Raw genomic sequence first — 15035 nt, forward strand, 5'->3', positions numbered from 1 at the left:
CGTGCTGTGAATTAGAGGAGGAGTTCAGATTGCACAACCAAAGAAGTTGTGACCAAGCTGAAGAAGGGGAAAGGTCTGAGACCAGCGCCCGGGGCCCTGGTGTGAGGGAGAGACTCGGTGAAGAGGCCCTGGGACTGTCTGCGCCTTGCAGCAGATACTCGGCAGAGCTGGGACTGGAGCGAGTGTTTCCTTAGCTGCAAAATGAGGAGGTTGAGCTGGGTGATCCCTAAGGTCTCTCTCTGGCTTAGAAATTGTCTGAGGTAAATTAAACCCTGCGATTCTGAGTGTGTGTGTGGCGAGCAGAACTCTCAGGGGAGGCAGCGTGTCAGAGAGGAAGGGACAAAAGGAAGCACCAGCGGGAGGCATCTCCTGGCCCCAGAAAGAGGCAGATGGGATGAGAAAGACTCCGATGGTGTGGAGTTCCTCTGATCGTGGTCAGTTACTTGAATTGTGCAAATTAAAAATAGGAAACGTGTATTTTAGTCTATAAATAAATCCTGCGAGAGACGGGGTGGAGTGGACCATCACAAATGGGCTCAGCAGAGCTAGGGTGGCTGGCGAAGTCCCTGCGTGTGTTCATGTGTAATTCATCACCCTTTGTTCCCCTTCCCTACATTTCTCTCATCAAAGGAGAAGCAAGAAGAGAAAAGCAGTCCAGGTCTTGTGGGTCTAATCTTACCCAGGATAATATTAAACCCCATCATGCCAAGGCATGTAGGGAGTCTGGGTTCACACTGAATTTGTGAAACTGAGTAACCTGGATCTGGCCCTCCCTCTTAAACATTAGGATGTGACCTCAGGCAGTTTGACTCAGTCCCAACTCTCTAGCTGCCCCACCGGCTCCTGAGAACTTGTATTTTCTAGGAAGTCTCCTGGTCATACCAGCTAAATCCAGCACACATGGGTTGAGCACCTGCTAGATAGATACCAGGCACTGAGAGGCCCCTGGGAGGCAGAGATGAGTGGTAGCTGTCCTTGAGGACCAAGCCTCATGGGTGAGAGACAGCCGGCAACAGAGCACTGAGAGAGGTGCTTTAACACTTCACACACACGCTGTCCATCCCCAGGCTTGTTCATTCTGCCTCCAAAACGTCTCTCCCGCTCTGCCCATCTCTCCTGCTACCGCGCTTGTCCCAGCTGCCACCACCTCCCTGCTGGACAACATCCGCGCCAGTTCTCCCATTCCCACTTCTGCCCCTGTTCCCAATGCTGGTCTGTCCCGCCCCTAACACCCATCACCACCATCACCATCATCATCCCCATCACCAGCATCATCACCACCATCACCACCATCATCATCACCACCATCATATCATCACCACCATCACCAACATCGCCACCATCATTACCATCATCATCACCACCATTGCCACCATCATCATTACCATCATCATCACCATCTTCATCATCACACAATTTAATGCCCCCCTATCTCTCTTACCTTAAGATAAAAATCTTAGCATTTCCCCCAGCAGTCTATGAGTCCTGGCTCCTGACTATCCAGCCTCCTCTTGCATGATTTGACCCTTTTCACTGCAGCCACAGTCACCCAAGGTCACCCTGCTTCCTGTCTCCGCAAAGCCTTTGCATATGCTTATCCCTTTGCCCAGAAAATGATCCCCACCCTTCACCCAGACTCTCTGGGCAGGACGGACCCTGTAATAGGCCTGACCTCATAGCACACCCACCGGTCAACCCCACATTGAGTCCCAGGATCGTGTCTCAGTGTCAGTGTTCCCCTCTAGACACCAAGCTCCACAGTGTATGTGGCGGGGGTGGGGGGGTTGTCTGTCCACTCTTCCACCCCCAGAGGGATTCTGGGACATGCTAGGCACTCAGTCATTTTTCAGAATGAACACATCACATCATCTTGCACAGGGAGCCAGGGAGCGTCTATCCACACTCACCTCTCAGACGGGGAGAGATGATGGAGATTGTATCTCAGTGTCAGTTTTCAAGTCCACAGAGGACTCGAGCAGATGGATGCACGGGGAGGAGGGCAGGTGGGCAGAGGATGCCGCAGAGGTGACAATGTGGAGTTGCGAGGGAGCATGGAGCGGTGTTTAAAGCATTGCAGATGGGCCGACCTGGCCGGGGCATGGCTCGTTGTCTCGAGAAGGAAGAGGAAACAGTGGGCAAGTAAGGAGGGATGTGGAGTTCAGCGGATGCACTGAACTATTAATACACGAAAGAGCTCTTTTCTGAGAAGCCACACGTGGGAGGCTGCCTTCCCTCCTCAGTGCAAGAACTTCTGATTCGACTTCTCGGGAGTTGACAGGCCTTCTTTGTTTTTGTTTGTTTTTTTTTTAATAACATCTTTATAGGGACACTCATTTACCAGAAAAATCCATCCTTTTAAACAAGTGTGCAATGCAGCGGCCTTAGTACGAGCACAAGGCTGCGAAGCAGCCACCACCACCCAAGTCTAGAACAGCCCCTTCTCCCCACAGAGAAGCCCAGGCCCGAGCTGTTGCCCCTGCTCGCCCCTCTCCCGCCCCGGCAAACAGTGGGCGCCCGTCTCTGCAGAGCTGCCCCTTCTGGGCACTTCATGTGACTGGAACCATGCTCCCCCTTTGTGTTTGGTTTCTTCCACTTACTGTTCTCGAGGCCCATCCACGCTAAAGCAGGCAGCAGCGCCTCGTTTCTCTTTACAGACGAGTGACGCTCCGTTGGCGGATCCGCTGCGTCTTGCGCGTCCATCCAGCTGTCGATGAGCCTTTGGGTTGCGTCCACTTTTTGTCTGTTTTGGTTCATGCTGGTACGAGCGCTGGCGTCACAGGTGCCGTATGGACGTGTTCGCTCCCCTCTTGTGTCCACGCCTACGCGTTGAGTCGGTGGATCGCATGGCACCTCTGTCTTTGGTCTTTTGAGGAACTGCCAGGCTGTCTTCTAAGGTGGCTGAACTGCCTCACAATTGCACCAGCAATGTGTGAGGGTTCTCATTTCCATGCGCCCTCGCCGATTCTTGTTCTCATCTGTCTTCTTGATTATAACCATTCCAGCGGATGTGGAGCGGAAACTCATTGTGGTTTTGATTTGCATTTTCTTAATGAATAATGACGCTAAGCGTCTTCTCGTGTGCATGCTGGCTGTTTGTGAGTCTTCGTTGGGTGAATGTCTATTCAAATCCTTTGTCTATTTGGTTATTTGTATTTTATTGTTGAGTTTTTTTATATATATTTTGGATACTAGTTCCTTATCAGGTACATTATTTGTAAAAATTTTCCCCCATTCTGTTTGTGTGGGTTTTTTTTTTTTAACTTTCTCAATAATGTCCTTTGAAGCACAGACCTTGCTTCAACTTGCACAAAATTAAAAGCTCTTAAAATTTGAACGATGTCCAATTTACCTAATATTTTTTCTTTTGTTGCTTGTTCTTTGGGTGTCATATCTAAGAAATCTTGCCTGATCCAAGATCAGAAAGAGTCACACCTTTGTGTTCTTCTATGATTTAGTTCTTACCTGTAGGCATATGACACCATTTGAGTTATTTTTTGTGTGTGATGTGATGTGATGTGTGGGGGTCCAGCTGCATCATTTTTTCTGTGAGTATCCAGCTGCCCAGAACCATTTGTTGTAAAGACTGTTCTTCTGTCATTGAGTTGAGCATAAAAGTACGGATGTATTTCTGAGCACTGAGTTCTGTTCCACTGATGCAGACGTCTGTCCTTACGCTGACCGTTTTAATAGGGAGTATTTGCTAGGGACGTGTGGAGGAGTAAAGGAGGCAACGTGCACGGAGCACTTAATTCCGGGCTCCGATAAATAAGCACGAGCTGGTTTAGTATTGCTCCTGGTGGTGTGACCACTTTGTTCCCCGAAGTAGCCGCCTTGAACCTGCACTGCTGCTGGAAGATCGTTAACTCACAGGACCGAGACCAGAAGGGACCTGAGGACTCATCATCCAACCTCCTCATTCAACACTAACCAGACACCACCACTCACACGTTCACACGCCTGAGCCAGAGGGGTTAACTGGTTTACAGACGAGCACACAGCTAGAGAGGAACCACGATGAGAGCCTGCTTCTGGCACTTCACGTGACGCTTTCTGAACCGTGTCATACAGTTCACGGGTGCAACATGCGGCCCGGCCCAGCCTAGCACGCGTACCGCTGCCCCCGAATCAGTCTTCACTCTGGTTTATAAAATAAGCTTCCTTGTTAAAATGCAAGATAGAAAGTAATCCTAGAAGAATAAAACAGTGAGTCTTTAAAAGTCCCTACTGTGTTATTTTTATTAACTAGCCTTGAGTGTCTGAAAGCGTAGTGGAAAGCATGTCATACTGCTGTTGGCTTTCACGTGGTCTGCTAACGTTTTGTTGTTCTCTGGGGGTAATAATAATAATAATAATGTGAAACAACAATAATAGTCGTTTAAGTCTCTTTGAAATCTTCATCTCTCGTCTCATCTTCACATCCCTGTGAGGCAAATACTTTATGCCCATTTTATGGGAGAGGAAGTTGACACTTGAAGGGCTTCATCGCACAGGGGGTTGTTGGAGAGAAGTGGTGGTCGCGCGTTAGCCACTGTGGCTCCAAGTTACAGGAGTCTGTTCTCTGTAGGTTTCAACTGGGCCGTTCAGTCTCAAATAAAACAGTTAAAACAGGATTGTCAAACACCGTGACCGGGCAGGGACAGGCCATCGTTGTGACGCGTGGAATCACTGCCCTTGAAACAAGAGGATGTGGTGCTAAGGGTGTGGCTCCTGCTCTTTCCAGAAACAGGAGCAGAAGCCCCCTCAGAGGAAGTAGGCAAGAAAGAGCCAGGTGAGCTCTTTACGTAAAAGGGCTCGGGTTGCTCTGTGCGTTTGCTTAGGCTCAGAACTCAGACTAAGAGGCAGAAATGAGCAGTCACTTACCAAAGGCTTCCTTTTCACTCTGGAAGCATAGATGACGAAAACTTGCCCCAGCTCTCCCAGATGAACGCCACCTACAAGCTTACAGCGGATGGAGCTGAGACTTAGAAAATGAGCAGTTAGGCACAGATTACGTCATCTATCAGATTCCAAACAACATGTGTGCTGTTCACAATGCGTATGCAAAAATGAACACGCGCCATGAAATAGGATGAGCTGAAGCCACCTGCAGCAACGTGGATGCACCTGGAGATGATCATACTAAGTGGAGGAAGTCAGGCAGAGAGAGACAGTTATCATACGACACCACTTTTTTTCAGTGCAACCTAAAAAAAAGAAATGATACAAATGAACTTATTTACAGACCAGAAATAGACTCACAGACATAGAAAACATACTATGGTTACCAAAGGGGAAAGGGTGGGGAGGGAGAAATTAGAGGTTGGGGATTAACAGACACGCATCACTATATATAAAGCAGATAGACAGCAAGGTCGTACTGTACAGCGCAGGGAACTAGATTCAGTCTCTTACGATAACGCATATGGAAAAGAATCTGAAAGCAAAACATGTATGCAGGTACGTGTGTGTGTATAACTGAATCACCTGGCTGCACACCTGCAACTAACATGGTAAATCAACTACACTTCAATAAAAAATGAACAATTTTATTTTAGAAAGAACAATAGCAGCCAACATTTATTAAGTACTTACTTAATTGAAGGCACTGATACTAGCATGATATGCACACTGACACTCAACTCCTACAACAGCTTAGAGAGAGAAGCTCCATCGTCTTCATTCTACACGTGCAGGAGCAGGGGCTGGGAGGGGAGCGGCTGAGGCGGTCCGAGGCTGCACAAGTCTGCGGGCCTGCAGCGCTAGGCCGTGGGGCACGGCCTCTCCTACACGGTTTCCACCAGGTCATTTCCAACTGTGTAGGGCGGGGCCAGAGCCAGGCAGTTCAGTCCCCAGGTACCTTTGTGCAAAGGGGCATTTCTGCTCTAGAAAAGCGTCTTCTGTTCCAGGCTTGCTCTCTGACAGTCACACAGCAGTGTGTGCAGCACGGGTCACAGGCACTTATTCATAGGAACCATTTCTACTGAGCACCTATCGTGGCCACGCATCGTCCAGCACAGGGGACTATGGTGGTTTCTGAAGCCTGTAGTCCCGGGCCAGACAGACGTTAAACAAATAATCATAGGGATGGAGAGAAAAGCACAAGGTATGTAAGGATTACTGAAGACAATTTAAAGGGCGAGAAGAGGGCCTGGGACAGGTGGAGGGGAGAGGACCAGGGTCACTGGCCAAGTCTTCTCCGAGGAAGTAACCTTAAAACCGAACCCAGCAGGAAACAAACGTGAAAGCATGTGCAAGGGTATTTCAGGGAGAGGAAAGGTCAAGTGTCAGGTGTCAGGGGAGGACACTGGGCGGACTGTCAGACTCCCACTATGGAAACCTGCACGCCCATGCTCTGCGTTTGTGTCAGGCGCGGGCTCACGCAGTAGGAACACGAGGGCCAGCGCAGCAGAGCCCGTCCGCGGGACAGCTCGGCTGTGAAGACTGCTGGCGGGATACAGGCATGGACAAGGACGCCCGGGAACAGGGAACGAGCGGCCAAGGCGCCCCGAGGCGCCCGGCTGGCGCTGAGCGAGGAAGGACGAGCGGCTCAGAGGGCGCGGGCGCGCTGAGTGCGGGGCGCGGGGAAGGGAGGGCGACGCACCCCTGGGGAGGCACGCGGGGCGCCCGGCCAGCGAAGGCCACGCCCTGGGGCTGCGCCGGACGGTGGGGGAGGTGCCGGGCCTGCCGGGAGGCTTGGAGCCCGCGTCTCCGCCGGGGGCACAGGTGGGGGCTCTCGTCAGACCGAAGCGAGATCTTTCAGAGGCGCTGCAGCGGGCGTGGGGCTTCAGGCACGACACGGCGGTTGGCGGAGAAGCAGGAGACTCGTAACAGTCGGAGGAAGAGGCCCCGGGCCTCCCAGCTACGCCGGCGGCCGTGCGGCTGGAGAGGAGCGGCCGGGTTCACGACGACTCGCACGCGTCGGAGCCGGCGGCCAGGGTGGAGGTGAGAGCGTGCAGAGACCTCATGCAACCCGAGCCCCGGACGCGTGCCCTCCTCGGGCTACCGACTGCCGTCTGATCGGCTGTCCGTCTGCCTCTGCGCGTGTGTGTGTCCACACACACACACACACACACGCGCGCGCGCGCGCGCAGCACCTTCTCTCGGGCCGCGTCCGTGTCCACGTCTGTGCAGATCTAGGCGTCTGCCTCCCCGTCTGCATCTACCGAGTGGCACCCTCCTTACCCGTCTGGCCGTCTGAACGGCCACAGTGGGAAGCCCTTGTGGCTGCGCATCGGCCAGTGCGCACAACCACGTGGGGAGGCGTGGAGACCCACCGTCGTCGCCGAGACGGTGTGGGATGCGCGCCCTGGCGGCCGCGGAGGGCCCGCCCGTCTGCACGCGTGACCGCGGGCGCACCGCGCTGTCTGCAGTCCTTGAATCAGCCCTTGGGCTTTACCTTTTTCTCGGAGTAATTTCCGCACCTCTGCTGAGATTGTTGTACTTCTCTTGTGTGTGTATGTGTGCTCATGAACACTAGCGACAGCTAGCTAGGTGGACAGATAATTAGGTAGATAGATGGATAATAAGCAGATAGATTGATTGACTCATTTGCCAGATACGTCTCTGAAAATTGAACAAAGCTCTCCTGTCAAAATAGGAGTGTTTAAAGTCATTTCCAAGTACTCTTTTCTTCAAAAGGTATTATGGAAACAAGGAGAGGACTGTAATAGTACTGCCAGATTCAATTCAGATTTAAAACAAAATTAAACGGGCGGGGCGGGGCGGGGCGGGGCGGGGCGGGGCGGGGCGGGGCGGGGCGGGGCGGGGCGGGGCGGGGCGGGGCGGGGCGGGGCTGCAGCTCAGTGGTAGAGCCTGTGCTTAGCGCGTGCAACGTCCTGGGTTCAGTCCCCAGTGCCTCCATTATAAATCATTCAGTAAGAACCTAGTTACCCCCTCAGTAAACTGAAACATAATTAAAAAGTGTTGAGAACCTCCGTTGGCAAGCACGGCACTGGAGAAGCCGGGTGGGCTGAGATGGCCCCCCTCCGCGCAGGCGGGGTGCTGGGGACACGGTTTTGTTCAGGGTGGGGCGTGCTTGAGGGGAGATGCAGTGGGAGGGGTTCTAAGCAGAGAAAACAGGAAATGCAAATATAAACCTTGTGTGTGGGGGGAGCTCTGACAAGAGGTTAAACAGAGGTGCTTAGCACGGTGGGAAAAATTCTGCCCTTTACCAACCACGTGACTGCCAGCAATTTAGTTTTCCCTCCCGACGCCTCCGTTTCTTCATTTTTAACAGTGAGAACCCTTGTTCTACTTCCCTCATAGCCTGTGAGGAAGCCATGCCGAAATGCGCTTGTAAGCAATTTGAAAACAATTAGGTTGTGCGTTAACAAGCAACATGTATTATTACATATTCCACACGAGTATTGACATGACTGAGAACAGGAAGAACTTCCTCTTCTCCCAGTTCACTCTCTGTGTTTCCTGTCTGGCTGGTGACCCACGCCCTTGGCACTGCCCTCACCTTCCCTCCTTGGAGAACAGGACAGAACACTGTGCACCTGCAGAGGTCAGGGGGAGGGTGCTGCCTGGGTCTTGGCGAAACGTTTGGACCAGCCTTCACGATTCCCCGGCAGGAAGCTCCCTCCTAGTGGGTGACACTGACCGAGCACCTGGGGAACGAGGATGCCCCCAAATACCCATAGAATTTTACCAGTAGCTCTTCATCCAGAGCCGTTTAAACTATCAGTGGGGAACACGGCATGTCCGGACTGGCAGCTCTGAGCTGAGGGCAGGGCTGAGCCATCTGTCCTGCGTACCACGGCTGCGTGTGCTAAATCATCCTCCACTGACCGACTGTCCCCCACCGCCCACCCCCACTGCCCGCCTCACAGCCAGGGAGGCTCCTGGGTCTAGAGATAGAGGACTCCAGGCAGCCTAACGCATCCAGCTAAAGCAGACATTATTCTGAGAATTTTTTAGAAGGTGCACTGGAGTTGCTGCTTTGTAAAACTGAAACAAAGTATTGACATTTCTAAGCCCAGAACTATTTTTTAACAAGCTGGAAAATACTGAAAAACAGGTAGCAGTTTTCTCTAGAGAATGGAGTGTAGTTACAAAGTACACTGTTTTTTGTTTTTTGTTTTCCCTCCATGTGTATTTTGGAAAAATACGTGCCATGAAATTTCAGGCCAAATCCGAATGCAGAAATAAGCCAAAATGTGACAGATTTATAAGCCAGGTAATTTTTATTTATTTGCTAATGTGGATTCCCTTAAAAACTCAGATATTCTGTGTGTTACTTATGGCTTCTTGAAAGACTTACCTCTGAGGTGTCAGCTGCATGAAACTCCGGGCCGCAGAGTTGTCTGAGTCAAGCATCAGTCATAATTCTCCTCCGTCTCTGACTCAGGGTGGTTTGCAATCTACTAGCGCTCTCCCTGTCTGGTGATTAATAATTCATAATTAAACTGGCAGTTGGAATAAATCAGTGTGACTCTAGCTCGGAGCCCCCTGTCTCCACCGCCCTTCCTTTTATTTGGAGAATCTGAAAGGAAATTGAGAAGAAAGATTTAGGTATCAGAAATCCTGCATGAAAAGCTTTGTCCCCCTCTTAGTTTTTTGGACTTGTTCCGTCTGTTTTTTGGATCTTTCTTTCAAAGAGGAATTAAAGCAGGTCCCCTTGTCAGCCTTGCACCAGACCCCGAGGAGACAGAGGTGTATGGGGCTCCATCCTCATCCCCACGCACCTCACCCTCCAGGTAGAGAGACAGGCGCATAAAACCACCAGCTCTACGTACGACGTGTTCAGTCCCCTCCCCGAGGGAGAGGCGGGGGCTTCTCCTTTCAGGATTCGGGGAGCAGCTAGGGGAAATCTGCAAAGGGGAGGTGACCTCTGAGGTCCCTGAAGGATGAAGGGTATCTACTCAGGTAGGAACCAGAGAGAAAAGGCGGAGCGGAGCCCTGGACCGCCGTGTGCTTCTTCCCTGCTCCTGGGAGAGCCGGTCCGAGTCTGCAGGGAGCTGCCTGGCTGAGGGCGTGGCCTGAGGAGGAGGCTGGCCCCTGGGTTGGGGTCATGAAAGGAGGCTGTGTGTTAAGCCTGGTGGGCCATCGTGAGCTGAAGGAGCAATTAGGGAAGTAGTTTGATGAGATTATTGCCTGAAAAGGACACTGTGGCCCCATGAGGGACGCAGGTTGGGGAACCCACACCAGGCGGCATGGCACGTTCCAGGCAGGAGGCTATTACAGCTGGCCGTGTGAAAATCGGTGAGAAACTCAACCAGGACGATGGTGACGAGAAGCACCTTTAGAGAAGGAACCTTGCTATCTTCCAAGCCGAGCTGCAGGCCTGGAGGCAGGACAAGGTGGACACAAGACCAGGGCTCATGTCAGCCTTTGTGACGCTGCAGGTAGACACCCGGCCAGGAGAGGCTAGCTGTCGCTGCTGACAGATGGCACCACTGCTGCCTCCCTCCTCATCAGCACTGTCACCTTCGCAACTGCCACTCACTCCGTGCTTCCTTCCCACCAGGTGCCCTGCACAACACAGTGCATTTAGCTACCTCGATCATCTGTATTTCACAGGTGCAGAAGCCAGAGCTTGAAGAGGTGGCCCCAGATCCCTCAGCGGGCAAGGAGCTGAGCTCCAGAGCTCTGCTCCTAACCACTAAGATAATGATGCCATTGAAAAGGAATTCTATGGTACAATCTCAGGGTAACTGCAATGGCTGGTGGGGTCTGGGGAGAAAGCAGCTAATCCCCATTGACAAATCGGTGAAAATTTCACCAAATTTTAAAGGATGTATTTTAAGGAAGGATTGAGAATTTTCAGGAAAGGAAATGTGCAAAAAAAAAAAAAGAAAAAGAAAAAAATTCCAGGCTGGAACAACCTGCATGGAGTCAAAGAATTAGAAAGTCTGGCGTGCCCAGGACATGGTGGCTAACTCGGGGCGGTTGGCTTTGTGAGTGACTTACTGGAAGCAGAGGCTGAGCTCGGGGCTACCGATGGTTCCTACACAAGCCAGGGTCCACCGGAAGGAGTGAGCACGAGAATAGAGAGGAACTCTTAGAAAACTGCATTCCCAACTTCGGTTCTACCTCTCTGTCCACAGTCAGTGACGCCTGCTTCAGTTATCCCGCTGCCCCCGCCGCACACACACACCTGCCTCCTGCCTCAACCAGACGCTTACAGAGCCGCTCCCTCCCTGAGTGCCCTGTACGTGCTGTGCTGATGGTCACACCCTTGGCAAATCAGGCAATCTGAAATTATTATTGGGAGCAACATTCATCTAAAAACTATGCTCTATGAAGATGTACAGGCTGGCACCTCCTCTTTATTGAAGTGTCATTAATAATTCACAATGTCGTGTTACTTTCCAGAGTACAGCACAGTGATTCAGTCATACATATCTATACGTGTCTTCTTTTTCATATTCTTTTCCATTATAGGTTGTTACAAGCTATTGAATATCATCCCCTGGGCTCGGCAGTAGGACCGTGTTGTTTCTCTATTCTGTACACTGTAGTTTGTGTCTGCTGATCCCAAACTCCTAATTTATCCCTCCCCCACTATCCCATTTGGTAACTGTAAGCTTGTTTTCTGTGTCTGAGTCTGTTTCTGTTTCATAAATAAGATCATTTATGTCATTTTTTTAAGATTCCACATATAGGTGATATCACGTGATACTTGTCTTTCTTCGTCTGACTCACTTCACTTAGAGTAACGATCTCCAGTTTCATCCACGTTGCTGCAAATGGCATTACTTCATGCTTTCTTATGGCGGAGTAGTATCCCATTGTGTAAGTACACCACGGCTTCTTTATCCAGTCATCTGTTGACGGACAGCTTCCTTGTCTTGGCCGTTGTAAATAGCTAACACTTCGTTTGGTGTGCAAAGAATCATTCTCATGTATTTGTTTTCTCCTCTGTCTCCTCCCAGTTCCTCCCCAGATCATGAACATCTCCTCAGACGTCACCGTGAATGAGGGGAGCAGTGTGACCCTGCTGTGCCTGGCCATCGGCAGACCAGAGCCAACCGTGACGTGGAGACACCTGTCAGTCGAGGGTAAGGCGCCCAGCTGTAAGAGGGTTTCAGAGTTCGTATATTGAAGACTCGCTTCTAGTGCACAGCAAAACTTCAGGAATCAGAAAGCAATGCAGAGTTTGTGACGTAGTCTGTAAAAGCAAGCAGAGCGCGTGCGTCAGTCACTGGGCGCTCCTTTCCAGAAGAAGGATTTATAGAGACATTTTACCGAATTATTCGCAGTCCTTTTCGTGACCTTAGATGGCTTTCGTTTTCCCAACTGTGAAGGGCAGAGATGCCGTAAGAACAACGTCCAGCAAAGATACTGATGTCTCAAGGTGGAGATGATGCGTGGGGTGGGTGGGTGGTTTGTCCCTTCCTGAAGGAGAGAGCGAGGGAGCTAGAAATGCTGGTGTTACTGTGCATCCAGGGGACAAAGGGTCTCCTCCTCCGTGCTTTCAGGACCCCTACCCCGAGTGGAAGAGGGATGATGGAAATGCTGGGCGTACCTGGGCGTGCCTGTGCTGGGCACTCGGTGGTTGGTTTGAAACAGTAGCTCTGATCACCCCCAGCCTGATAGGGAGGGAGCCAGAGGACAGCGGGCCTCACCCTGTTGGAAGCAGAGCTCGCTCCACGCTGAACTTGAAGGGGTGGGCAGAGGCCACGAGGCATGTTTACAGCCCGATTAGAAACTGTGACTGATTCCAGAAATGATTCAAGAGGCAGGCACTTTCTCGGGCATTAGAAAATCTAAGCATGAAGCCCAGGGAAGAAGACGGCATGTGGACTGTGCCTGTGTGTGAGGTAGGAGCCGTGCAGACCTAGAGGAGGACCTACGGGTAAGCCTCAGTGATGCTGAGGGCACGAAGGTGGCCAGGTCGCTAGAGGCTCTGAGTGTAAAAGAGAAAAGGGCAAGTCTGGGTTTGCATCATTTCTGTGTGGTTGCCATAACAAAGTGCTACACGTTTCCTGGCTTAAACAACAGAGACATATTTCCGCGTAGTTCTGGAGGCTGGAGGCCCACTATCAAGGCAGGAGGACGGGCGCCTTCTGAGGCCTGTGAGGGGCGTCTGCTCCACGCCCCTCCCCTAGCTTCCGGTGGTCGTCTGGTCTTCGGTATTTCCCCGCTTACAGGTGATCACCGGACCCCCGCCTTCATTGTCACATGCCCTTCTTCCTGTGTGCATGTCTGTGTCAAAGTTCCCCCTGTTATAAGGGCATCAAACCTACGGGGTTAGGGCTCACAGTAACGGCCTCGCATTATCCTGATCGCCTCCTTAGAGACCCCATTTCCACATAAGGTCACATTCTGGCGCACTTTGGTTAGGACTTCAAGGTACCTATTTTTTTCTATTTTGTTTGGTTGGAGGGGATGAAATGCAGCTCATAACTGGCTTCATCAAAATTAAAAACACCATTAAGAGTGACTGCAAAGACAGGCCACAGACTGAGCGAACACAGACACATACAAAGATCTGACAAAGAATTCACATCTGCGCTGTATAACGAGTTCTTACACCATCACTCTCAAAACCCACCTTGAAATACAAGACATTTCAACAATTTACAAAAGAAGACGAATGGAATGAGCACATGAAAATATGGCCAACATATTTTTCACAGAAACGAAAATTAAACTGTGATGACAAACCACCAGACAGCTACTAGAATGGCAGAAATCGAGAAGGCGGACATCAAGTGGCGGTGAGGGTGTGGGGCAGCTGGAGCTCCTGTACGTCGGCTCTGGGGCTGTAAGATGCTGCAGGCGCCGTGGAGAGCAGCTTGGCGCTTTGCTGTAAAGTGAGACAGACACTTGGCAGGTCACCCAGCAGTGCCACTCCTAGGAGTTTACCAACGATAAGTGAAAACACACGTCCAAGCTTCACATTGCATAGAGGCGCTCACGGCAGCTTCACTGAGCGTGGCCTCTGACTAGAAACAGCCCCAAACCCTCAACAGGTGAGCAGTTAAACTGCGGTGTGTTTAAACACGGAAGGCTTCTCAGCAGTTACAAGGAGCAGACCGCGGGTGCACGTAGCAAAACCGATGGATCTCAAAACATCACGCTAAGGTACGCAAAAGAGGCAGAAAGTTACGTAGTGTGCGGTTCCAGACGTCTGGAGCTCTAGAACAGGCAAAGCGAGTCTACACGATTGAAGCCACGTCGGGGTTACCCAGGGTAGCGGCCTGGGGTGACTGACTACAAAGGGGCACAAGGGGCTTTTGGGGGTGCTAGAAATCTTGAGCACGGTGGTGGCTATTTGGTGCTTGAATTAGTGAAGAAGAACTGAACTGCACACTAAAAACAGGTGCATTTTGTTGTTTGTGAATTCAATTTCAATCAAGCTTGAAAATTAGGCCTATAGAGATGCAAGAAATAATGGCCTGAAAATGCCCCCCTAATTTAGGGCATCAGTGACGCGAGCAGCACTCACCACACGAGAGAGGCTGGATTTGTTACTGGGAGCATCATGCAAGCGTTCACTGTCTCGTGTCCTCCAGGGAAACTGAGAACGTGTATTTCAACCCCCGCCTCGCTATAGGAGAAGGAAACGATAATAAATCCACCAGACATCCTTTGCACGAAGACCTCGGATATTGAAACCTAAAATGTCAATATTATAAAGTAATATTAACAAGAATATTAAAACAGACATAAGGGACACCACAGAGCTCAACTTTAATATAAACACGGCGATAGTGTGTGTTCCCAGAGATAGAAGCTCTTGGAAATTTTGCTTAAAGTCAGGGAGAATTTTGATTTACATTATGCACAAAAATATGTCTAACCGTCAGACCAATTTCTACATGCTTGGTAAAGTCAGATGTTTATAAGTGCTCGGAGTCCCAGAATGCGTTTATTTGATCCTAAGCACATTGTTCTCTCAGCCTAGGAATCTTTTGAAAGGCACTTGGACTTGGTGTAAGTGTTTTAAAGCAATCCTTTACAGTGGCTCAGCGGTACAGGCTCCCTCAAAATAAGGAAGACTCATCCATATTCCTAGTGTTTTATATCACATAATAGTTGCAATTCAGCCTCAAAAAACCCCCCAAATCCAAAATTTACATTCTCTCTCCCTGTAAGTCTCCCAC

General features: G+C 50.7%; 1 protein-coding gene across 5 annotated transcripts in view; it reads left to right on the forward strand.

Annotated features, from left to right (window-relative positions):
- Positions 1-15035, forward strand: part of OPCML (opioid binding protein/cell adhesion molecule like) — an 872021-nt gene that overhangs the window by 755267 nt on the left and 101719 nt on the right. For all 5 annotated transcript variants that reach the window (XR_004316937.1, XR_004316938.1, XM_032472534.1 and 2 more), the window contains exon 4: positions 11859-11984. Coding sequence is in view for 3 of the 5 variants with exons in the window: in XM_032472534.1 (XP_032328425.1) it covers positions 11859-11984 (126 nt within the window). In the remaining 2 variants the exon portion in view is untranslated. The remainder of the gene's footprint in view (positions 1-11858; positions 11985-15035) is intronic.

This window comes from Camelus ferus, chromosome 33 (assembly GCF_009834535.1).
Source record: "Camelus ferus isolate YT-003-E chromosome 33, BCGSAC_Cfer_1.0, whole genome shotgun sequence".
In the NCBI taxonomy this organism is placed as follows: domain Eukaryota; kingdom Metazoa; phylum Chordata; class Mammalia; order Artiodactyla; family Camelidae; genus Camelus; species Camelus ferus.